This window comes from Hypanus sabinus, chromosome 6 (genome assembly GCF_030144855.1).
Source record: "Hypanus sabinus isolate sHypSab1 chromosome 6, sHypSab1.hap1, whole genome shotgun sequence".
Classification (NCBI taxonomy): Eukaryota; Metazoa; Chordata; class Chondrichthyes; order Myliobatiformes; family Dasyatidae; genus Hypanus; species Hypanus sabinus.
In genome coordinates this window covers 129687005-129705474 of record NC_082711.1, presented here as the reverse complement: position 1 = coordinate 129705474, position 18470 = coordinate 129687005, and the positions used below count along the sequence as shown (strand labels likewise).

At 47.8% G+C, this 18470-nt stretch overlaps 1 protein-coding gene across 1 annotated transcript in view; it reads right to left on the bottom strand.

The window, feature by feature from the left end:
- camkk1a (calcium/calmodulin-dependent protein kinase kinase 1, alpha a) overlaps positions 1-18470 on the bottom strand; it is a 175288-nt gene that overhangs the window by 62191 nt on the left and 94627 nt on the right. Inside the window, exons 3-4 of the mRNA XM_059971484.1 lie at positions 3246-3293; positions 1811-1864 (exon numbers count right to left, since the gene is read on the bottom strand). Coding sequence (XP_059827467.1) covers positions 1811-1864; positions 3246-3293 — 102 coding nt within the window. The remainder of the gene's footprint in view (positions 1-1810; positions 1865-3245; positions 3294-18470) is intronic.

Sequence of the window (18470 nt, the reverse complement as noted above, 5' to 3'; positions counted from 1 at the left end):
ATTTTCTGTTCCTTTTTCCACATCAGATATCAGTCTTTGTAACTCAGCCCAGTACATAATTCATTTATGTATTTATTCAGAGACACAGTGTAGAGTAGCCCTTCCAGCCTCACCACCCCAGCAACCCCCAGTCAAAGTTCAAAGTAAATTTATTGTCAAAGTACATGGATAAAACACTGAGATTCTTTTTCTTGTGGGCATACTCGATATGGAATATGTAATAGAATAATAACCATAATAGAATCAATGAAAGACTACACCAACTTGGGCATGCAGCAGTCCACAAAAGAAAACAAACTGCAGGTATAAAAAGAAAGAAATAATAAACAAATTGATAGATAGATAGATAGATAGATAGATAGATAGATAGATAGATAGATAGATAAATTAATAGGCAATAAATATTGAGACCATGAGATGAAGAGTTCTTGAAAGTGAGTCCATAGGTTGTAGGAACAGTTCTAAGTTGAGTGAAGTTACACACACACACAAAATGCTGGTGGAACACAGCAGACCAGGCAGCATCTATAAGGAGAAGCACTGTCGACATTTCGGGCCGAGACCCTTCGTCAGGAAAGATAGTAAGAGATTTGAAAGTAGGATGAGGAGGGGAAAATGCAAAATGATAGGAGAAGACCGGAGGGGGTGGGATGAAGCTGAGAGCCGGAAAGGTGATTGGCAAAAGTGATACAGAGCTGGAGAAGGGAGAGGATCATGGGACAGGAGGCCTCGGGAGAAAGAAAGTGAGAGGGGAGCACCAGAGGGAGATGGAGAACAGGCAGAGTGATGGGCAGAAAGAGAGAAAAAAAAGGGGGGGGGAGAATGCTAAATATATCAGTAAGAAGGGGAGGAGGGGCATTAACGGAAGTTAGAGAAGTCAATGTTCATGCCATCAGGTTGGAGGCTACCCAGCCGGTATACAAGGTGTTGTTCCTCCAACCTGAGTGTGGCTTCATCTTGACAGCAGAGGAGGCCATGGATATCAGAATGGGAATGGGACATGGAATTAAAATGTGTGGCCACTGGGAGATCCTGCTTTCTCTGGCAGACAGAGCGTAGGTGTTCAGTGAAACGGTCTCCCAGTCAGACACACAGACTGGGACTTTGCAGACTAACCGCTACTTTACATAATTCATTGGCTGGAAGATCAGTAGGCTGCTCACCTTGTTCCCCAGAAATGACATCACTATATTCAATCTACACCGCGTGCCCAGCCTCAGTTACAGCACTGAAGCAGAAAAGAGATAAGCAAGATTAAACAGCAGCTTCAGAAGTAAATGGCTGGTCTGCTGGACATTATAGTAACTCTGAATGGGAATATTTGGGATATCTTACAGCAGCGAATCCTTTTAACTACAGTCCATACGGTAATGTAATGTGCACAACACAAGGATATGGTAAAACAGGATTCTAACAAGTTGCCTGAGGATTTCAGAAACTTCAGTATGCAAATCATTTCCACAGAGAGAAAAAAAATCTTATGCCAGCTCAAATACTTTCCCAACTAGTTTGTTTTGTTCAGAGAATTAACGTTAGATGCTCAGCATTAATGAGAGGTTATAATCACAGTAAACACAAAGGAATCTACTGACTTGGTATCAAACCCTCTGGCAACTTATACTCAGCGTCCTCAGAGTCTGCAGATCTACAGACAACATTCCCATGTCCACAACATTGATCCAGTTGGTCCATTCTGAGGTTGTTCGATCCTACTAGACAGAAGTATGTTGTATCTACTCCTCTCTACAGCTGGGAAGATCGTTCAACACCCTCCACTTCAGGAACAGAAACTTATCTCCAGTTTACTCACATAATGCTTGTCATCATTCTCATTGTAGGCCAGCTTCACAACACCATAGGACCCCTGTCAACAAACCAAAGTTCAGGTTAGTCATCCAATGAAATCCGCAGGGGTAGAGGAAGAACATGCAGAAATGTGTAAACCCCAGCCGTTCCACGGGGCTGGAGCTCCACAGTCCTGTTCCAGACTAAAACATTGGAGAGCATGAGCTGAGGTTGGGACCTGAGTATCCCCAAACTTCTGGGTGGGGGGGATTTAGGATTAAGCCCACTAGGAAAGTTCTCGGAGACAATGACAGTGAAAAGTCTTGTACAAGGGTAGGGACGTGCACTGGGGTGACGCAGTGGTCAGCGCAACACTTTACACTGCCAACAGCCTGGGTTCAATTCCCACCACTGTCTGTAAGCAGTTTGCATGTTTTCCTTGTGACGTGTGGGTCTCCTCTGGGTGCTCCAGTTTCCTCCCATATTCCAAAGATAGACCGGTCTTTGTAAATTATCCCATGATGAGGCTATGATTAAATTAGGGGATTGCAGCTTGGGGTTGGGAGGGCCTATTCCGCACTGTACTTCAATAAATCATCAAACAAAATGCTGGAGGAAGTCAGCAGGCCAGGCCATCTACAGAAAGGAACGAACAGTCAATGTTTCGGGCTGAGAGCCTTCGTCAGGACTGGAAAGGAAGGGGGAACAAGCCAGAATAAGAAGGTGGGGAGGAGAGTGGTACAAACTAGAAGCTGTTGTTCCCACTCTCGCTCCCCCTCGCTTCTTCGAGTGGCCCTCAGGCTCTGTCCAGGAAAGACGACCTCTGACCTCGCCAAACATGAGAGAGTGAGGTGTGGATGCTGTGTGATGTGATCCCCCGTTACAAATCAATACCATGAAATAACAGACAGTACACCGCATACAATTAAACCATTTAGCTTTATAATTCTTAATTTGACCAAAGGATTAGTAAAGAAAAGCAAAAAAAAAAGAAAAGGGGCCATTTTAATGAAATAGTCTAATGTGCCCAAGTTGGAGCTCACGGTTTCCCTTTCTCCGACCCTCCATCGATCTCCCCCCCCCACCGGGCTTCGTCGACTCCCAGCCCCTCTCCATCTCCCACCGAACAAAAGACCCAGATCACCTTGGTGTGAGGCACACAGCACCCTTTACCTCTAACCATAACCCAAACACTGCTTCTACAGAAAGGCGTTTACACCAACAGTGAATCCTTTCCCACTCTCATCTCCTCCTGCTCATGCCCACAGGGGGAAGGTGCTGAACTCCCATGCCACACTATTCCATGCACCATTAGCTTCCTCTGCTGCCTCCCAACCTTGAGCAGTTCCAAAACTGAACAAAGGGAGGGCCCTACTTAGTCTACAAAATCCATCCCTGGGAAAAGAGAGACAGGCACCACAAACCAGCTCTTGCGGAGACTTGGGGTGGGATTGATTTACCTTTCCGATCTCAGTCTTCAACTTATATTGGTTCAAACGCATGGAGTCCTAGAGAGAAAAGAGAACAAAAGTTAACGGAGTTTATCTTGGACTTTTGCATTTTAGCAGAAGAAAACAAGACCAATCAATTTACTCCTGTTCAGCCCACACTTGTACTAGAGAGACACTGAATGTTAATCTGTTCGGTATCTTCAGAACTAAAAGATGAAAGCAACACAGGCAAAATGCTAGAGGAACAAACAGCATGTCAGGCAGCGTCTGTGGGAAAGATGGAAGACCAGCTTTACCGCTATGGAATGGCGTTTTTGGATTTCCTCTGTCCTGTCCAGGACGCTGTTACTGATCCTCGACTATATCTGATAGGCGCTCAGAAGAAATTCTGTGAAACACCGTTAATTTAGTAACCCAATCTTCTGAAATCTCAGTGGGTCAGCGTTTGGCTCGCCAATACTCCCTCAAAGCTCTCCGGAGCCCTGTTTCCCACACTTCTTTTAAATTCACTAGGGCTTCACTTCCCGCACTTCCGCGCTGTGTTTACAGAGAATGGTGCGAAAAACAAACATGCCGTGAGTGCCAGTTCTGTGGGCGAAAATGCCTTGAGGTCAAAGGGAAATAGCCAGACTGGTTCAAGCTGATAGTAACAACCGCGCGTTACAACAGTGGGGTGCAGAGAGAGAGCATCAAGACGGCAAACCTCGCAGCCACAGAAGACCACACTGAGTGCAAGCAGGGGCAACATCCAACAGACCAGAAAACCTGTTGCTATGGCACCAAAGCCCAGAGGAGTTTCAGCGTAATTGCCAAACAAGGAAGTGTGTTAAAAAGAAAACCCACTCCTTAAACTAACGGATGGCTTCGCACTGCGCAGGTCGAGGAAGGACCTTCGAAACTCCTATGCCAGCTGAGGTGTCCCCCAACTTCTCTCTAGTTGTTGACTGGACTTCCTGCGCGACACAATGCCCACGGCACAATAACTTTGCTTTGTCCACCTGCCGGTATGTGATAAATCACCCGTTCTAAATTGCAGACAGCGCAGCGCTCGTTTACATGGCTCCCCGCAGAATTTGACTCCCAGAATCCGGGTAGTTCATTTGGGTATTGCCTCCAGGGCGTCCAATGTTACCGAGCCCGGTACGGCTCCGTACAGTCAACCTGGGCTTTTCTAGTCAATGAACTTCTCTTTTGCCATTTAGGAATCTGGTGACCCATCGGCCTGCCCGATCTCCCCGCAATTTTCCCAGTTCAGGGCAAGTCCCGGAACAGTAACGAACTAATGTCTGGGAACATCGAGCCATAACAGTAAACCGTCTAACCCCCGCGCTGTCCAAAAGCAAACAGCACCTTACCATTACAAGTTTGCGGTGAAAGTCCTGGTACGAGTGTTCGAACCGGCGAAACAACCCGGCGTGGAGAGCACAAGCCCCGCCCCGCCTGCACAAACCCCCACCCACAACTACTTCGCAGCAGCGGCGGCGAGAAGTTTGAAATCCTGTTGACAAAGAGTGCTAACAATGGCAGATATTTAACTGCCCCCTTCCCAAGGGAGGTTTATTCAGTGATTCCAGGGTCACGTCGTTACAATGTTGCATGAATCACACTATTTACAGTCAATAGCTTCAAATTACAAGAGGGACCACTGTCCCAGAAACCCCCCACAGGTACCGACCGTATCATGCGCCTTTTCCTGGGGCACCCCGGGCACCGGCATAACCCAGAAGAGGAGCAGGCAGCCTCCGTCTGGACGCATGGGTGGCCACACTGGCCAGGCCCAGGAGCAAACCGACCAGGCGATCCCCCGAAAGAACCAGCCCTCCCCCAGAACTTGAGGAGCAGCCCCCCTCAGATACTGCGGTTGCAGCCGCTCCGTGTCCACCTGCCACCTCGACTCCTCTCGCATTGCTAGGCCTCTGCGCACCGGGGAACTTTTCACCGTGTCAAGCGACCTTCGTGCAGGCGGGGGTACTGCTGAGGACTGCAGTTGGAGGAATGGGGGAGGGGGAAAGAAAAGGAGGGATGGAATGAGAGAAAGAGGAGCGGATAGAGAGAGATAGTGAATTGCGGTTGGAGTTAGAGAGAAGGTGGGAAATTAGGGTTTCCGCTGCTTGCTGGGTTTTTAATTTGGATTCTGCTGCCTTCTGGTTTATTGTATTCCTACTGAATGTTAACTGATTCTTAAATAGAGTTCAGCTGTCCGATGCATTTTCAATGGGGTTCAGATTTTTCATAACGGGTACAGGTCTGCTGGGATTTTATACAAAAAGGTTCAGCCGCTCTGTGGGCTCCCTTGTGTAAGAGCTGAGCTGTATCCCCGCGTCTTCATCCTGAAACCATCAATCTGATTTTCGTGCTAAACTCTCTGGCCATCGTTTACCATTTTCTTTCCCGATGCTCAAACATTCATTCCCGGTCAGCCCAGCGTGTTTCAATCACAGCTGGTAATAACATTTAAGAAAGAAATCACATGTGGCTTCCAGCAACACAGTCCAAGGAATTGGACTGCTTTCCAATTCAGCAAAGGATTACCAAGAAATTGATGACAGCAAAAATGAAGTAGGAGAGTGAATCAGTGGGGAACATTAAAACCCAAAGTGCAGGAGGTTCTGTGCATCAGTCAATTGAAAAAGAGCAGCAAATGGCAAAGTTGGCTCACGTACAGACAGGAAACAGGCAGTTTATAGTGGGCGATAAGGAAATGCCAGAACAATTAAACAAAGACTTTGTGCCTGTGCTCAAAGAGAAGGCAGAAGGATTGGAGCAAGAGGGTTTAGGGCGGGTGATGTAAAGGGAATAGGACAACCGATGACCCCGAGACTTGATGATCGATATGGTAGAGGTCCAAGAGATTCCATTCACACACTGGCCAATGTTTTCCAAAACAATATAGGTGGTGATTAAAATCCTGAAGATCAGCAGGAAGACAATCTGATCTGACTACTTTAAGAAGTGAAAAAGCAGGGAACCCCCGACCAGGAGCAAAACACACAAAATGCGAGACCAGGGCTTCCCAACCTGGGGTCCACATACCTCTCGGTTGAAGGTAGGGGTCCGTGGCATAAAAAAGGTTGAGAACCCATAATAGAGGAGCTCACAGAAAACCAGCATCTAGGGAGGAAAATGAGTAGATGATATTTCCTGATGAGACCCTTCATCCAGATCTGCCAGCCTGACATTGTTGGTTGAGAAAATGCTGAAATCTATAATACAGGATGTAAGCTCACAAAAACAGCAATATGACATAGTAGATACAATGTGAATTTATGAAATCATCTCTGATAATCTAAAAGGATGTCTCTCTATTCTGAGGCTGTGTCCTCTGGTCTTAGACTCTCCCACCACCGGAAGCATCCTCTTCACATCCACTCTATTGAGACCCTTCACCATTCTATAAATTTCAATGAGGTCACTTCTCATTCTACTGAATTCCAGTAAGTACAGGTCCAGAGCCATCAGACATTCCTCAACACTGTACATCTGACAAGCCGTTCAAACCTGGAATCATTTTCGTAAACATCTTCTGAACCCTCTCCATCATCAGCAGATCCTTTCTAAGATGAGGGGCCAAAATTGCTCACAATACTCCAAGTGAGGCCTCACCAGTGCCTTATAAAGCCTCAACATCACATCATTGCTTTAATATTCTAGACCTCTTAAAACGAAAGCTGATATTGCATTTGTCTTCCTGACCACAGATTCAGCCTGCAAATTAATCTTTAGGGAATCCTGCATAAGGATTCGAGTTCCTTTTTGCCTCTGTTTTTTTTTGTATTTTCTCTCCTTAACAATTGACCCCAACATTTTTCCAGCCACTGAGGTCAGACTAACTGGCCTATAATTTTCAGTTTTCTGGAACTATTCCAGAATCTAGTGACTCTTGAAAGATCATTACTAATGCCTCTACAATTTCTTCAGCCACCTCTTTCAGAACCCTGAGTGTACACTCTGGTCCAGGTGATTTATCTACCTTCAGACCTGTCAGTTTCCCCAAGAACTTCACACACTTCATGACCCCTGACACCCAGAACCTTTACCATATTGCTGATGTCTTCCACAAATGATGCAAGATACTTATTCAGTTCATCTGCCATCTCCCATTACTACCTCCCCAGCATCATTTTCCAGCAGTCCAATATCCACTCTCACCTCTCTTTTACACTTAACATGATTTTCTTAACCCTCAAGTTCTCCAGTCTGTCCTGTCTGAGGACTGCCATGACATTTTCCCTTTCCCTCCCATTCTAAAGCAGTGGAACCCGGGAACATTGATTTCCCAGTTCTACTCCCTCCTGCAAACCGGTTTCACTAATGGCTACAATGTCCTAATTCGAAGTGCTAAGCCCTGAGCCATTCTGTCTTTCCCTCAACATTCCTTGTTTGAAATAAACGCAATTCAGAACATTAATCCCAAAATGCTCAACCTTTTGATTCCTGACCTCGTCTGTAGGCTTAGCAACATTTTTCACCACAACCACTTCACTACCTGCTCTGGCGATCTGGTCCCTACTCCCCTGCAACATTAGTTTAAACCCCACCTGGCAGTACCAGCAAACCATCCCTCTAGGGTATTAGCCTGCCTCCAGTTTGGGCAAACTGTCTCTTCTGTTACAGGTCCCACTTTCCCTAGATCCAAAAATCTGAAGCCCTCCCTCTTGATACCAGCACCCTGGTCACGTGTTAAACTGAACAATCTGCCCATTTCTGGCCTCACTAGCATGTGCCATGGGTAGCAATCCTGAGATCACAACCCTGGAGGTCCTGTCCTTTAATAAGCGCCTAACTCCCTGAACTTGTTTTGCAGGACTTTGTCACCCGTCCTTCCCATGTCATTGGTAATGACATAGGCCACAACCTCTGGCTGCTCACCCTTCCATTTGAGAATGCTATGAACGTAATCTGAGCTATCACTGACCCTGGCATCCAGGAGGCAACAAACCATCTGGAAATCTTGTTCTTGTCAACAGAGCATCCTTTCTGTTCCCCTAATCAGCGAATCCCTCATCACTACAGCTTGCCTCTTCTCCCCACTTCCCTTCTGAGTCACAGATCCAGACTCAGTGCCAGAGACCTGTTTGCTGCAGCTTCTCCCTGGTAGGTTGTTCCCCAACCCCCCCCCCCCCCCCACAACAGTATCCAAAGCAGTATACATCATTGAAGGGACTGGCTACAAAGGTACTCTGCACTGTCTGCCTATTCTCCTTTCCTCTCCTGACAATCACCCAGGTACCTGCCTCCTGCAGCTTAGGGGTGACTACCTCCCTGTAGTTCCTGTCTACTGTATCTCCTCCACATTCTCCCATAAGAGCCAAAGGTCATCGAGCTGCATCTTCAGTTCCTAACAGTTCCTCTAAGGGGCTACAGCTCAGTGCACTTTGTTCAGATGTAGTTATCAAGGAGACTGGAGATCTCCCAAAGTTCCCACATCTCGCACAAGGAAGATACCACTAACTCTGGACCCATTCACAGTGCACTAGCTAAGTGATAAAAGAGAAAAAAAATTAGTCGAAATTTACTTAGGATCTCTGCCTGCACTTGCCCAAGCCTATTGACCTAAAGCCAAACCCAAACCACTCTAACAATGGCCCACTCCAACAATGGCTGCTCCACTTACACCTCCTTTCTTTTTATTGGCTCAAACAAGACTCACTCTTGACGAGACTTGCAATTTTCACATGGATACTACCCTACAAGATCTCACTCTCTCACTCACCTCTTCCAGCAGTTAGTTATCCAAGATTGTTTAATGGAAAGGTTTCTTTTATAACGCCTGAGATAGCAGATTTAGGAAAAAGCTTCAGAAATTTTCCACAGCTCAGCTGATGGTCAAAGTTTGACCGATGTTTGCGAGCTGTTTATTGTGGGGTGTGGTCATCCCTGCACTTACTACCACCTCTGGTGAATAGTTTGCTCAGCTTGACGAGCTGGTCGTCACTGCCCTGGTATCTTCACTACAGCTCAGCTTGACGAGCTGGTCGTCACTGCCCTGGTATCTTCACTACAGCTCAGCTTGACGAGCTGGTCGTCACTGCCCTGGTATCTTCACTACAGCTCAGCTTGACGAGCTGGTCTTCACTGCCCTGGTATCTTCACTACAGCTCAGCTTGACGAGCTGGTCTTCACTGCCCTGGTATCTTCACTACAGCTCAGCTTGACGAGCTGGTCTTCACTGCCCTGGTATCTTCACTACAGCTCAGCTTGACGAGCTGGTCGTCACTGCCCTGGTATCTTCACTACAGCTCAGCTTGACGAGCTGGTCGTCACTGCCCTGGTATCTTCACTACAGCTCAGCTTGACGAGCTGGTCTTCACTGCCCTGGTATCTTCACTACAGCTCAGCTTGACGAGCTGGTCGTCACTGCCCTGGTATCTTCAATACAGCTCAGCTTGACGAGCTGGTCGTCACTGCCCTGGTATCTTCACTACAGCTCAGCTTGACGAGCTGGTCGTCACTGCCCTGGTATCTTCACTACAGCTCAGCTTGACGAGCTGGTCTTCACTGCCCTGGTATCTTCACTACAGCTCAGCTTGACGAGCTGGTCTTCACTGTCCTGGTATCTTCACTACAGCTCAGCTTGACGAGCTGGTCTTCACTGCCCTGGTATCTTCACTACAGCTCAGCTTGACGAGCTGGTCTTCACTGCCCTGGTATCTTCACTACAGCTCAGCTTGACGAGCTGGTCTTCACTGCCGTGGTATCTTCACTACAGCTCAGCTTGACGAGCTGGTCTTCACTGCCCTGGTATCTTCACTACAGCTCAGCTTGACGAGCTGGTCTTCACTGCCCTGGTATCTTAACTACAGCTCAGCTTGACGAGCTGGTCTTCACTGCCCTGGTATCTTCACTACAGCTCAGCTTGACGAGCTGGTCGTCACTGCCCTGGTATCTTCACTACAGCTCAGCTTGACGAGCTGGTCTTCACTGCCCTGGTATCTTCACTACAGCTCAGCTTGACGAGCTGGTCTTCACTGCCCTGGTATCTTCACTACAGCTCAGCTTGACGAGCTGGTCTTCACTGCCGTGGTATCTTCACTACAGCTCAGCTTGACGAGCTGGTCTTCACTGCCCTGGTATCTTCACTACAGCTCAGCTTGACGAGCTGGTCTTCACTGCCCTGGTATCTTAACTACAGCTCAGCTTGACGAGCTGGTCTTCACTGCCCTGGTATCTTCACTACAGCTCAGCTTGACGAGCTGGTCGTCACTGCCCTGGTATCTTCACTACAGCTCAGCTTGACGAGCTGGTCTTCACTGCCCTGGTATCTTCACTACAGCTCAGCTTGACGAGCTGGTCTTCACTGCCCTGGTATCTTCACTACAGCTCAGCTTGACGAGCTGGTCTTCACTGCCGTGGTATCTTCACTACAGCTCAGCTTGACGAGCTGGTCTTCACTGCCCTGGTATCTTCACTACAGCTCAGCTTGACGAGCTGGTCTTCACTGCCCTGGTATCTTAACTACAGCTCAGCTTGACGAGCTGGTCTTCACTGCCCTGGTATCTTCACTACAGCTCAGCTTGACGAGCTGGTCGTCACTGCCCTGGTATCTTCACTACAGCTCAGCTTGACGAGCTGGTCTTCACTGCCCTGGTATCTTCACTACAGCTCAGCTTGACGAGCTGGTCTTCACTGCCCTGGTATCTTCACTACAGCTCAGCTTGACGAGCTGGTCTTCACTGCCGTGGTATCTTCACTACAGCTCAGCTTGACGAGCTGGTCTTCACTGCCCTGGTATCTTCACTACAGCTCAGCTTGACGAGCTGGTCTTCACTGCCCTGGTATCTTAACTACAGCTCAGCTTGACGAGCTGGTCTTCACTGCCCTGGTATCTTCACTACAGCTCAGCTTGACGAGCTGGTCGTCACTGCCCTGGTATCTTCACTACAGCTCAGCTTGACGAGCTGGTCTTCACTGCCCTGGTATCTTCACTACAGCTCAGCTTGACGAGCTGGTCGTCACTGCCCTGGTATCTTCACTACAGCTCAGCTTGACGAGCTGGTCTTCACTGCCCTGGTATCTTCACTACAGCTCAGCTTGATGAGCTGGTCTTCACTGGCGTGGTATCTTCACTACAGCTCAGCTTGACGAGCTGGTCTTCACTGCCGTGGTATCTTCACTACAGCTCAGCTTGACGAGCTGGTCTTCACTGCCCTGGTATCTTCACTACAGCTCAGCTTGACGAGCTGGTCTTCACTGCCCTGGTATCTTCACTACAGCTCAGCTTGACGAGCTGGTCTTCACTGCCCTGGTATCTTCACTACAGCTCATTTTCCCTAAATGTCTGCCTCATATATTGTCTACTTGTATTCCCTCACTAATCTGTCATCCGGTTCATTGACACCGGCTGCTCCTCGTTCCTCCTTCTCCACTCAAACTATACAGAGGCCCAAGAACTGTTGTAGCAGTGTGCTACTGTAGTAAGTGCCACTGCCTCTCAGTTCCAGTTTCAATTGTGACCTTGGAACTTGTAAGTGTGCTCTCCAGCTTCCCCCTCCAAATGGTGGGAACTTCCTTTGGGTGCTCCAGTTTCCTCCCACACCCCAAAGCTGTGTGGGTTTGTGGCTGAGTGAGGTGGTGTGGGGAAGGATCGAGGGAAGTTGACAGGAAAGTGGGTGTGAGTAGAGGATTGCTGTAACGGAGTGTTTGATGTTTGATGTGGATGCAGAACACCAAAGCACCTGTTTTCACGCTGTAAGACTGTGATTCAATGCTTCTCCATTGGCTGGACAATGAAATCACATTGTAAAGTAACAATTGCCCAGGTGTGGTGTGTTTTGCACTTTTGACCATAGGGATTGGAAATTCTGGGCTGATCGATCCTTTGAAAGGAAGGGGTGATGTGTTGATCAAATACTGTTATGGTGGGTGAATGAGCAGGGTCTGTACTCTCTTCGTTGACTTGTTCTTCACCCAGATTTCCTCGCCACTCTTTTGTCTTCCCCCTGCCTTCCCCTAACCTCAGCTTCCTTTGCTTCTTCATAGTATTTGTCTCTCATTTTACTGAAATGTTCCATTACATCATCTTCCCTCCCTGCTTACTGGAGGAACAGGGAAATGGTGATGGAACTGAATAAGTACTTTGTGCCAGTCTTCATGGTGAAAAGCACAAGCAACATGCCAGAGGTCCCATGAGCAGGAAAATCTAGGATCTGAGGGCACAGCCTCAGAATAAAGAGGCATCCCCTTAAAACTGAAATGAGGAGAGACTTCCTCAGCAGGAGGGTGGTGAATCTGATGAACTTGTTACCACTGTGGACTGTGGGCTGTGGACACCAAAATATTTAAGGCAGAGATTGATACTGTCTTAATTGGGGGGGGGGGGGGGGGTTAAGGATTGTGGGAAGAAAGCGGGAGAACAGGATTGAGAAGCCATAAAAAAATCAGCCATGATTGAATGTCAGAGCAACTCAAAGTTCAAAGTATGTATACATTATATAACTTCGACAGTTGTCTCCTTACAGGCAGCCACAAAACAAAGAAACACAATAGAACCCATTAAAAAAAACCATCAAACAGCCAGTGTGCAGAACAAAAGCAAATCATATAAACAATAAAAGTATGCAAGTAACTTTCAGAATTGGTTCATGAAGATGAGTCCAGAGCTGTGAAGACACTCACAGCCGATCCATTCAACAGCACAGAGACAAGTAAAGTAATGAGCTGCACGCCAGCCCACCCCTCACCTCCAGCCCCACACCCCAACCTTTTCAATCTGGCCCAGCATTTAAATCAGCCAAACAGCAGGTTGATCCTCGCTCTCAGACCCAGCCCTCCAACTTTGATGTGCTCTTGGGCCCAAGATCCACCACCGCAATTCAGCCCCAACCCTTCCTTTTCAATTCAGCCGGGCACTTAAATTCAGACATCCCACCCTGCAAAAACTCATTTCAGGTAGGTAGCACCACCCCCGCCCCCTAAATATATATTTTCCTTGTTGGGTATTTTGTTGGCAGTATCAAAGCTAATATGTTGTGGTCCCTAAAAGAAATAAAAGCATAAGGTGTATCCTTATTATATTGTCTTATGCAGAAAATGTGACATTAAAATATGTACTTATATTATCATGGGTCGTTATTTTATTCTATTACAACTTTAAGCAAGTCTACAGGGAGTTCGGCCTCATCACGTAGGACATCAATAGAGCAACTCCTTAGCAGCTAGCCGGCTAGTTTAAATAACGTTAGCTATGCTAATAAATGAATGACAACTGTTAAACTTGCCTCAGCATGTCTTTTACAGTCATTTAACCCACCACAGGCAATAGAAAAGTCACTGTTGCAAACAGTGCAGCGAGCAACACTGTCTTTATCTTTGACCCCTATACACTGTAGTGTAGTCTGGGGTGAAGTACGTTTTATATTTTCTTTTTTTGGAACACTCTGCCATGGCGCAGCAGGACACTAAACTGAACCGATGGACAATGGAAGAGTGAGAGAGGTCGACTGTGAAGCCCGCCCACAGAGAAAACTGATAGGTCTACTTAGCACGAAGAGTGACCAATCAGGATGCTCTCTCTGTCACTCTCTCGCTACATCCCTCTCCCCCTCCCCCTCTCCTCCCTCCTCCTCTCGCTCGCTCTCAAATAACTCGATTTCCAGGGTATTGTATATAATTTGTGGGCGTCAAGGAGCCGCTATCAAAATGCGGGAGACTTCCAGAACTTCCGAGAGAGGTGAGATGTCTCCTTAAATTGGTCAAACCTCAGCTTGTTGCTCGCTCTCAGGCCCGAGCCCCTCCACCTCAACACTGTCTCGCTCTGGTTCCGCTGCTTTGAATCCCCTGGAAGCCCACTCCAGCAACCAAACATTGGCTCATTCCCCACTCTCAGGCCCAGACCCCGCTGCCTTGATTCAACACGTATGCACCACAGTGTAACCATCCTGCATCTCGAGACATCAGTTCACACCGCAAAGATGTCAGGTCATACCCTGCTGCCTTAATTCAACACATACGCACCACAGTGTAACCGTCCTGCATCTTCGAGACATCAGTTCACACCGCAAAGATGTCAGGTCATAAGCTCAATCCCAAAAGAGAAGTTACAGGCTATTGATTGCAGCGATCACTTTTGAGAAAAAGTGTGATTAATTAAGTAATTAGTAGTTGTTTTTGCTGCGAGCAAGTCATTACTGTGTTTCACCAGCCCCATCTTAAACTCAATTGGCCAAATTCTGTTCCAAGATCCGAATCATCTTGTTTCTTATGGCACAACAGGAGGCCATTCCCCTTTCCTCTGCACCCATCAGAATTGGCACTCAATGACTACAGACATTAGACACCCAAAGTATAAACAGTAAGTGCTTGAAACACTCAGCACTCAGCAGCTGTGGAGACAAAAAACAGCTGACAGTTCAGACCATAGATTTTTTGGATCTTCAGCCTCTCTGCACATTGGTATCCTGACCTGCTGAGTGTCTCCTGTATTTTGATTTTACTATGCAGTTTCTCTGCATTTTCCCTTAGACCTGACACCGGGCCCAGTCTGCGATATCCGCCCTCTAGAGATGCCCCACGCTGCTGCCCGAGTCATGGGACTCGGTTCTGGATTCCACTGGAATAAGGACAATGTGTTCAACCAGATTCCAACCAGTCTACAAATCAAAAGGGCCTCCATTCACAATTATCAGTAAAGGAAACCTAACCTGTTTTCTCTCTTTCCTCCTATGTCTAGAGCCTTTGAGCTGAAGGGTTAACAACTGCTTTCTCTCTCCACACCTGCTGAGCTTCCTGTTTTTATATAATAAATAGTTGTGCCACCGAGCTTGCAGCATCATTCAACCTTAGGGCTGGTACCAGACCCACCTCCCTCACTTCCACATCCAAAACAGTCTTCCAGCATATAGCCATTCGGCTCCCTTGAAACTTTTACATTTCAATATACACCTCTCATTTTTCTCTAAATTACAAGGAATATTTCCTCAGAGGACAATCTCCAACTATTGGCAACTGCTCCAGTCAAGTTTCACTGGATCTTTCTTAAAGGAACTTTATTGTCCCGGATTAGGAAATCAAAAACACATTCAGTACTTCAGACAAATCTCACCAAGCTTTTGTGAAAATGGAATAACATTTCTAAGCCTTGCATACTATAATTTATGCCTACCATTTCCATTTTGTAATTCTTACTGCAAATGCACATGGTTTTCTGTGCTCTGTGTTTGAGGACACCAGTGCCAACGTTCAAAGAAAGATTCTGCTTTCCTACTTTTCAACTCCCAGTTGGCCACGTTATGATTCCACCAGGCCTGCACCTTCTTCATAACTTACCTTTCCTCTTACCTCTGCTCAGTCAGCAAGCTCTGAGATATCTGAAAACTTCCTGTTACATTTACCTGGGCTTTCAGCTGGAGACCACCACTCCCTGAGCAACGTCAGCTCAGCTACCAGCAGTGAAGTGTGTGCTGTTGGCCACACTTAGCATTAATAAAAAAGATCACATACCAACTATCTCAGATACACTGATCCTCAGTGGGATCAGTGCATGGGCCAGCTGCCATGAATTTCAGCAACACCCGAGGCTTTCTCAAGCTTCCAAAGTTGTGGGCCTGATTGGGCCCTGTGTCTGTGATCTGTGAGCAGGCGGGGGCAGGGGGCCCCCTGAAGGAGTCAGACAGTCACTGGGCTGACTGGAAGAACGACAGGGATGGGAAGGGTGGGGAGACAAGAGACGCCTGTGCTGGAGGCTGAAGGAAGATTGAATGGCATGGAGCATTTCAGAGTAGGTATGGGAGTTGCCATGATGGGATTCTAGCCCACTGCCCGTGGTTGTCCCTTGGGGACTGTGGTCTAATTGGCGCCACATTAGCATAGCGGTTAATGAGGTCAGAGCTATTACAGCTCAAGGCATTACTCAAGTTCAGAGTTCAATTCCAGCACCATCTTTGAGGAATACTTACGTCTTCCCTGTGGAATACAAGTGTTCTCCCAGGTGCTTCGGTTTCCCCCACAGTGCAAAGGTGCTCTGGGTATACTGTCCAGTGAGTCAAAACAGGGTTACCCGAAGTAACAGGAGTGGCTTGGCTCAAAGAGCCTTCGCCACGTGATATCGCTAAATAAATAGTAACAAGAAATTATTCATCCTAGGACAAGACTGCACGGGAATGCCCTGCTCCAGACAAGGGCAGCACATCAAACATACAATAAATAATTCATCCCAGAACAGGACAGGACTGCACGGGAATGCCCTGTCCCAGACAAGGGCAGCACATCAAACACACAATAAATAACTCATCCCAGGACAGGACTGCACGGGAATGCCCAGCTCCAGACAAGGGCAGCACATCAAACACACAATAAATAATTCATCCCAGAACAGGACAGGACTGCACGGGAATTCCCAGCTCCAGACAAGGGCAGCACATCAAACACACAATAAATAATTCAACCCAGAACAGGACAGGACTGCACTGGCTCTGCTGAGGTGAACAGGTTCCCTGTTTACAAGCCATTCACCTGTTTGGTTCCAGTCCTCTGTACCGAACATAGCCAAGGTACTCGGAGATACTGCACTAAAAACGGCCCTTCACTCCACTGAGTTTATGCTGACCCTACACAAAACCCATTTATTACCCTCCCACACTCTCATCGGCACTCCTGGACCCTGGCACTCAAGGCAAGCCAGTCGTGGTTGTGCACACGGTGTGGTGTCACTACTTGCCCACAGCAGGATCACAGGCAGGTAGGTTCAGACAACACACAGAAAACAAATTATACAGAAATACCCACAAACCCACGCACCTTTGAGACATGGGAGAAAACTGGGGCGTGCAGACTCCACACAGACAACACCAGAGATCAGGATTGAACTGGTGTCTCTGGCGTTGTGAGGCAGCAACTCTGCCAGTTATAAATTAATTTTATAACCTGCCCTCAGGTTGGCAGAAACAGGGTGAGTGACTGGTACAGATGAGGAAGGAGAGACCAGGAACAAAGCACATACAGCTGTTGCTTGCCCCATTATTCCTGATCAGTACCAGACGAGGGGATCCTGAGCCGGCAGGTACCGACACTGCCCGTGACCTCAGCATCAACACCTGATCGAATGCATCAGATCGCGGCAGCTGCACAATGACCTGGCCATGGACAGAACTGCAGAAACACCAGCAGCTTGTCTCAGCACCGGTCTGAGGTGAGAGGTCACCAATCCCACCGGCAGCTTGTCTCAGCACCGGTCTGAGGTGAGAGGTCACCGATCCCACCGGCAGCTTGTCTCGGCAGCGGTCTGAGGTGAGAGGTCACCAATCCCACCAGCAGCTTGTCTTGGTACCGGTCTGAGGTGAGAGGTCACTGATCCCACCATTTCCAGGATCCTTCCTTCCTTCCTTCCTTCCTTCTGTTACTTACAACACTGGTGGCCACTGCAGTGGAGAGAATTTTGCATGGCCTCCATCCCTCCCTGGAACCACCACTCCACCCAGCCCAAATAACACCCTGCTCGGCCTCAGAACACCCGAAAGCAGGCTGGGCTGTTCCAGTGCCCGCTGTACCTCCTGCATTAGAATGCCAGTTTCTAATGGTCGTACTGGAATGTTAGGTGCTGATATTTCTGGACAGAGGTTTGAACCCACAACCCTCAGGCTCAGTGTAACTAACAAGTCTCGGCTGGGCAGCAGACTGGTGCCCAATAGGCTATGGGGTTACCATTTTGCTTCAGATCACTGGTGGGGAGAAGGAGAAAGGCACACACAAAGTAACAGTGACAGATAAACAAAGGAAATGATCACTGTACGAGCTCCCAATATCACAACAGAGAAGTGTTACCTCTGACTGATCCATGCTGCGGTTCCAACAGGCGAAATCCAGGACAACATCACACATTGTCCACACCTCATCAGTCTTTGTCGAGGAGTGAGCGGGGAATCCCTCGTCCCTGCGCCTTGGACAACAACTGCCCGCAAAGGTTCAACTGCAGGAGCGGTCAACACCGGCCTGTGCTGAAACTCTGCTACGTTAGCAGCTGAGGAACAGTGTGATTATCTGATCTCCATCTGCTGCACTCCTGGTCACTGGGCAACCTGACATGACTGCCGCCTGAGCCAGCTTATCCACCTCCCGAGGAAGAGGAAGCAGAATAGTTTGGCTCATTAACCATTCGGGGGCAGGGAGCACCAGAATTGAAATGGATGTGTGTTGAGCTGCGGGCACTCAAAAGTAGTAAATATTTAATGGTTAGATTAAAAAGAAAGCACTTACATCCAAGGGAGTACCCCTCATGACATCAGAAAATGACTTGCAAAA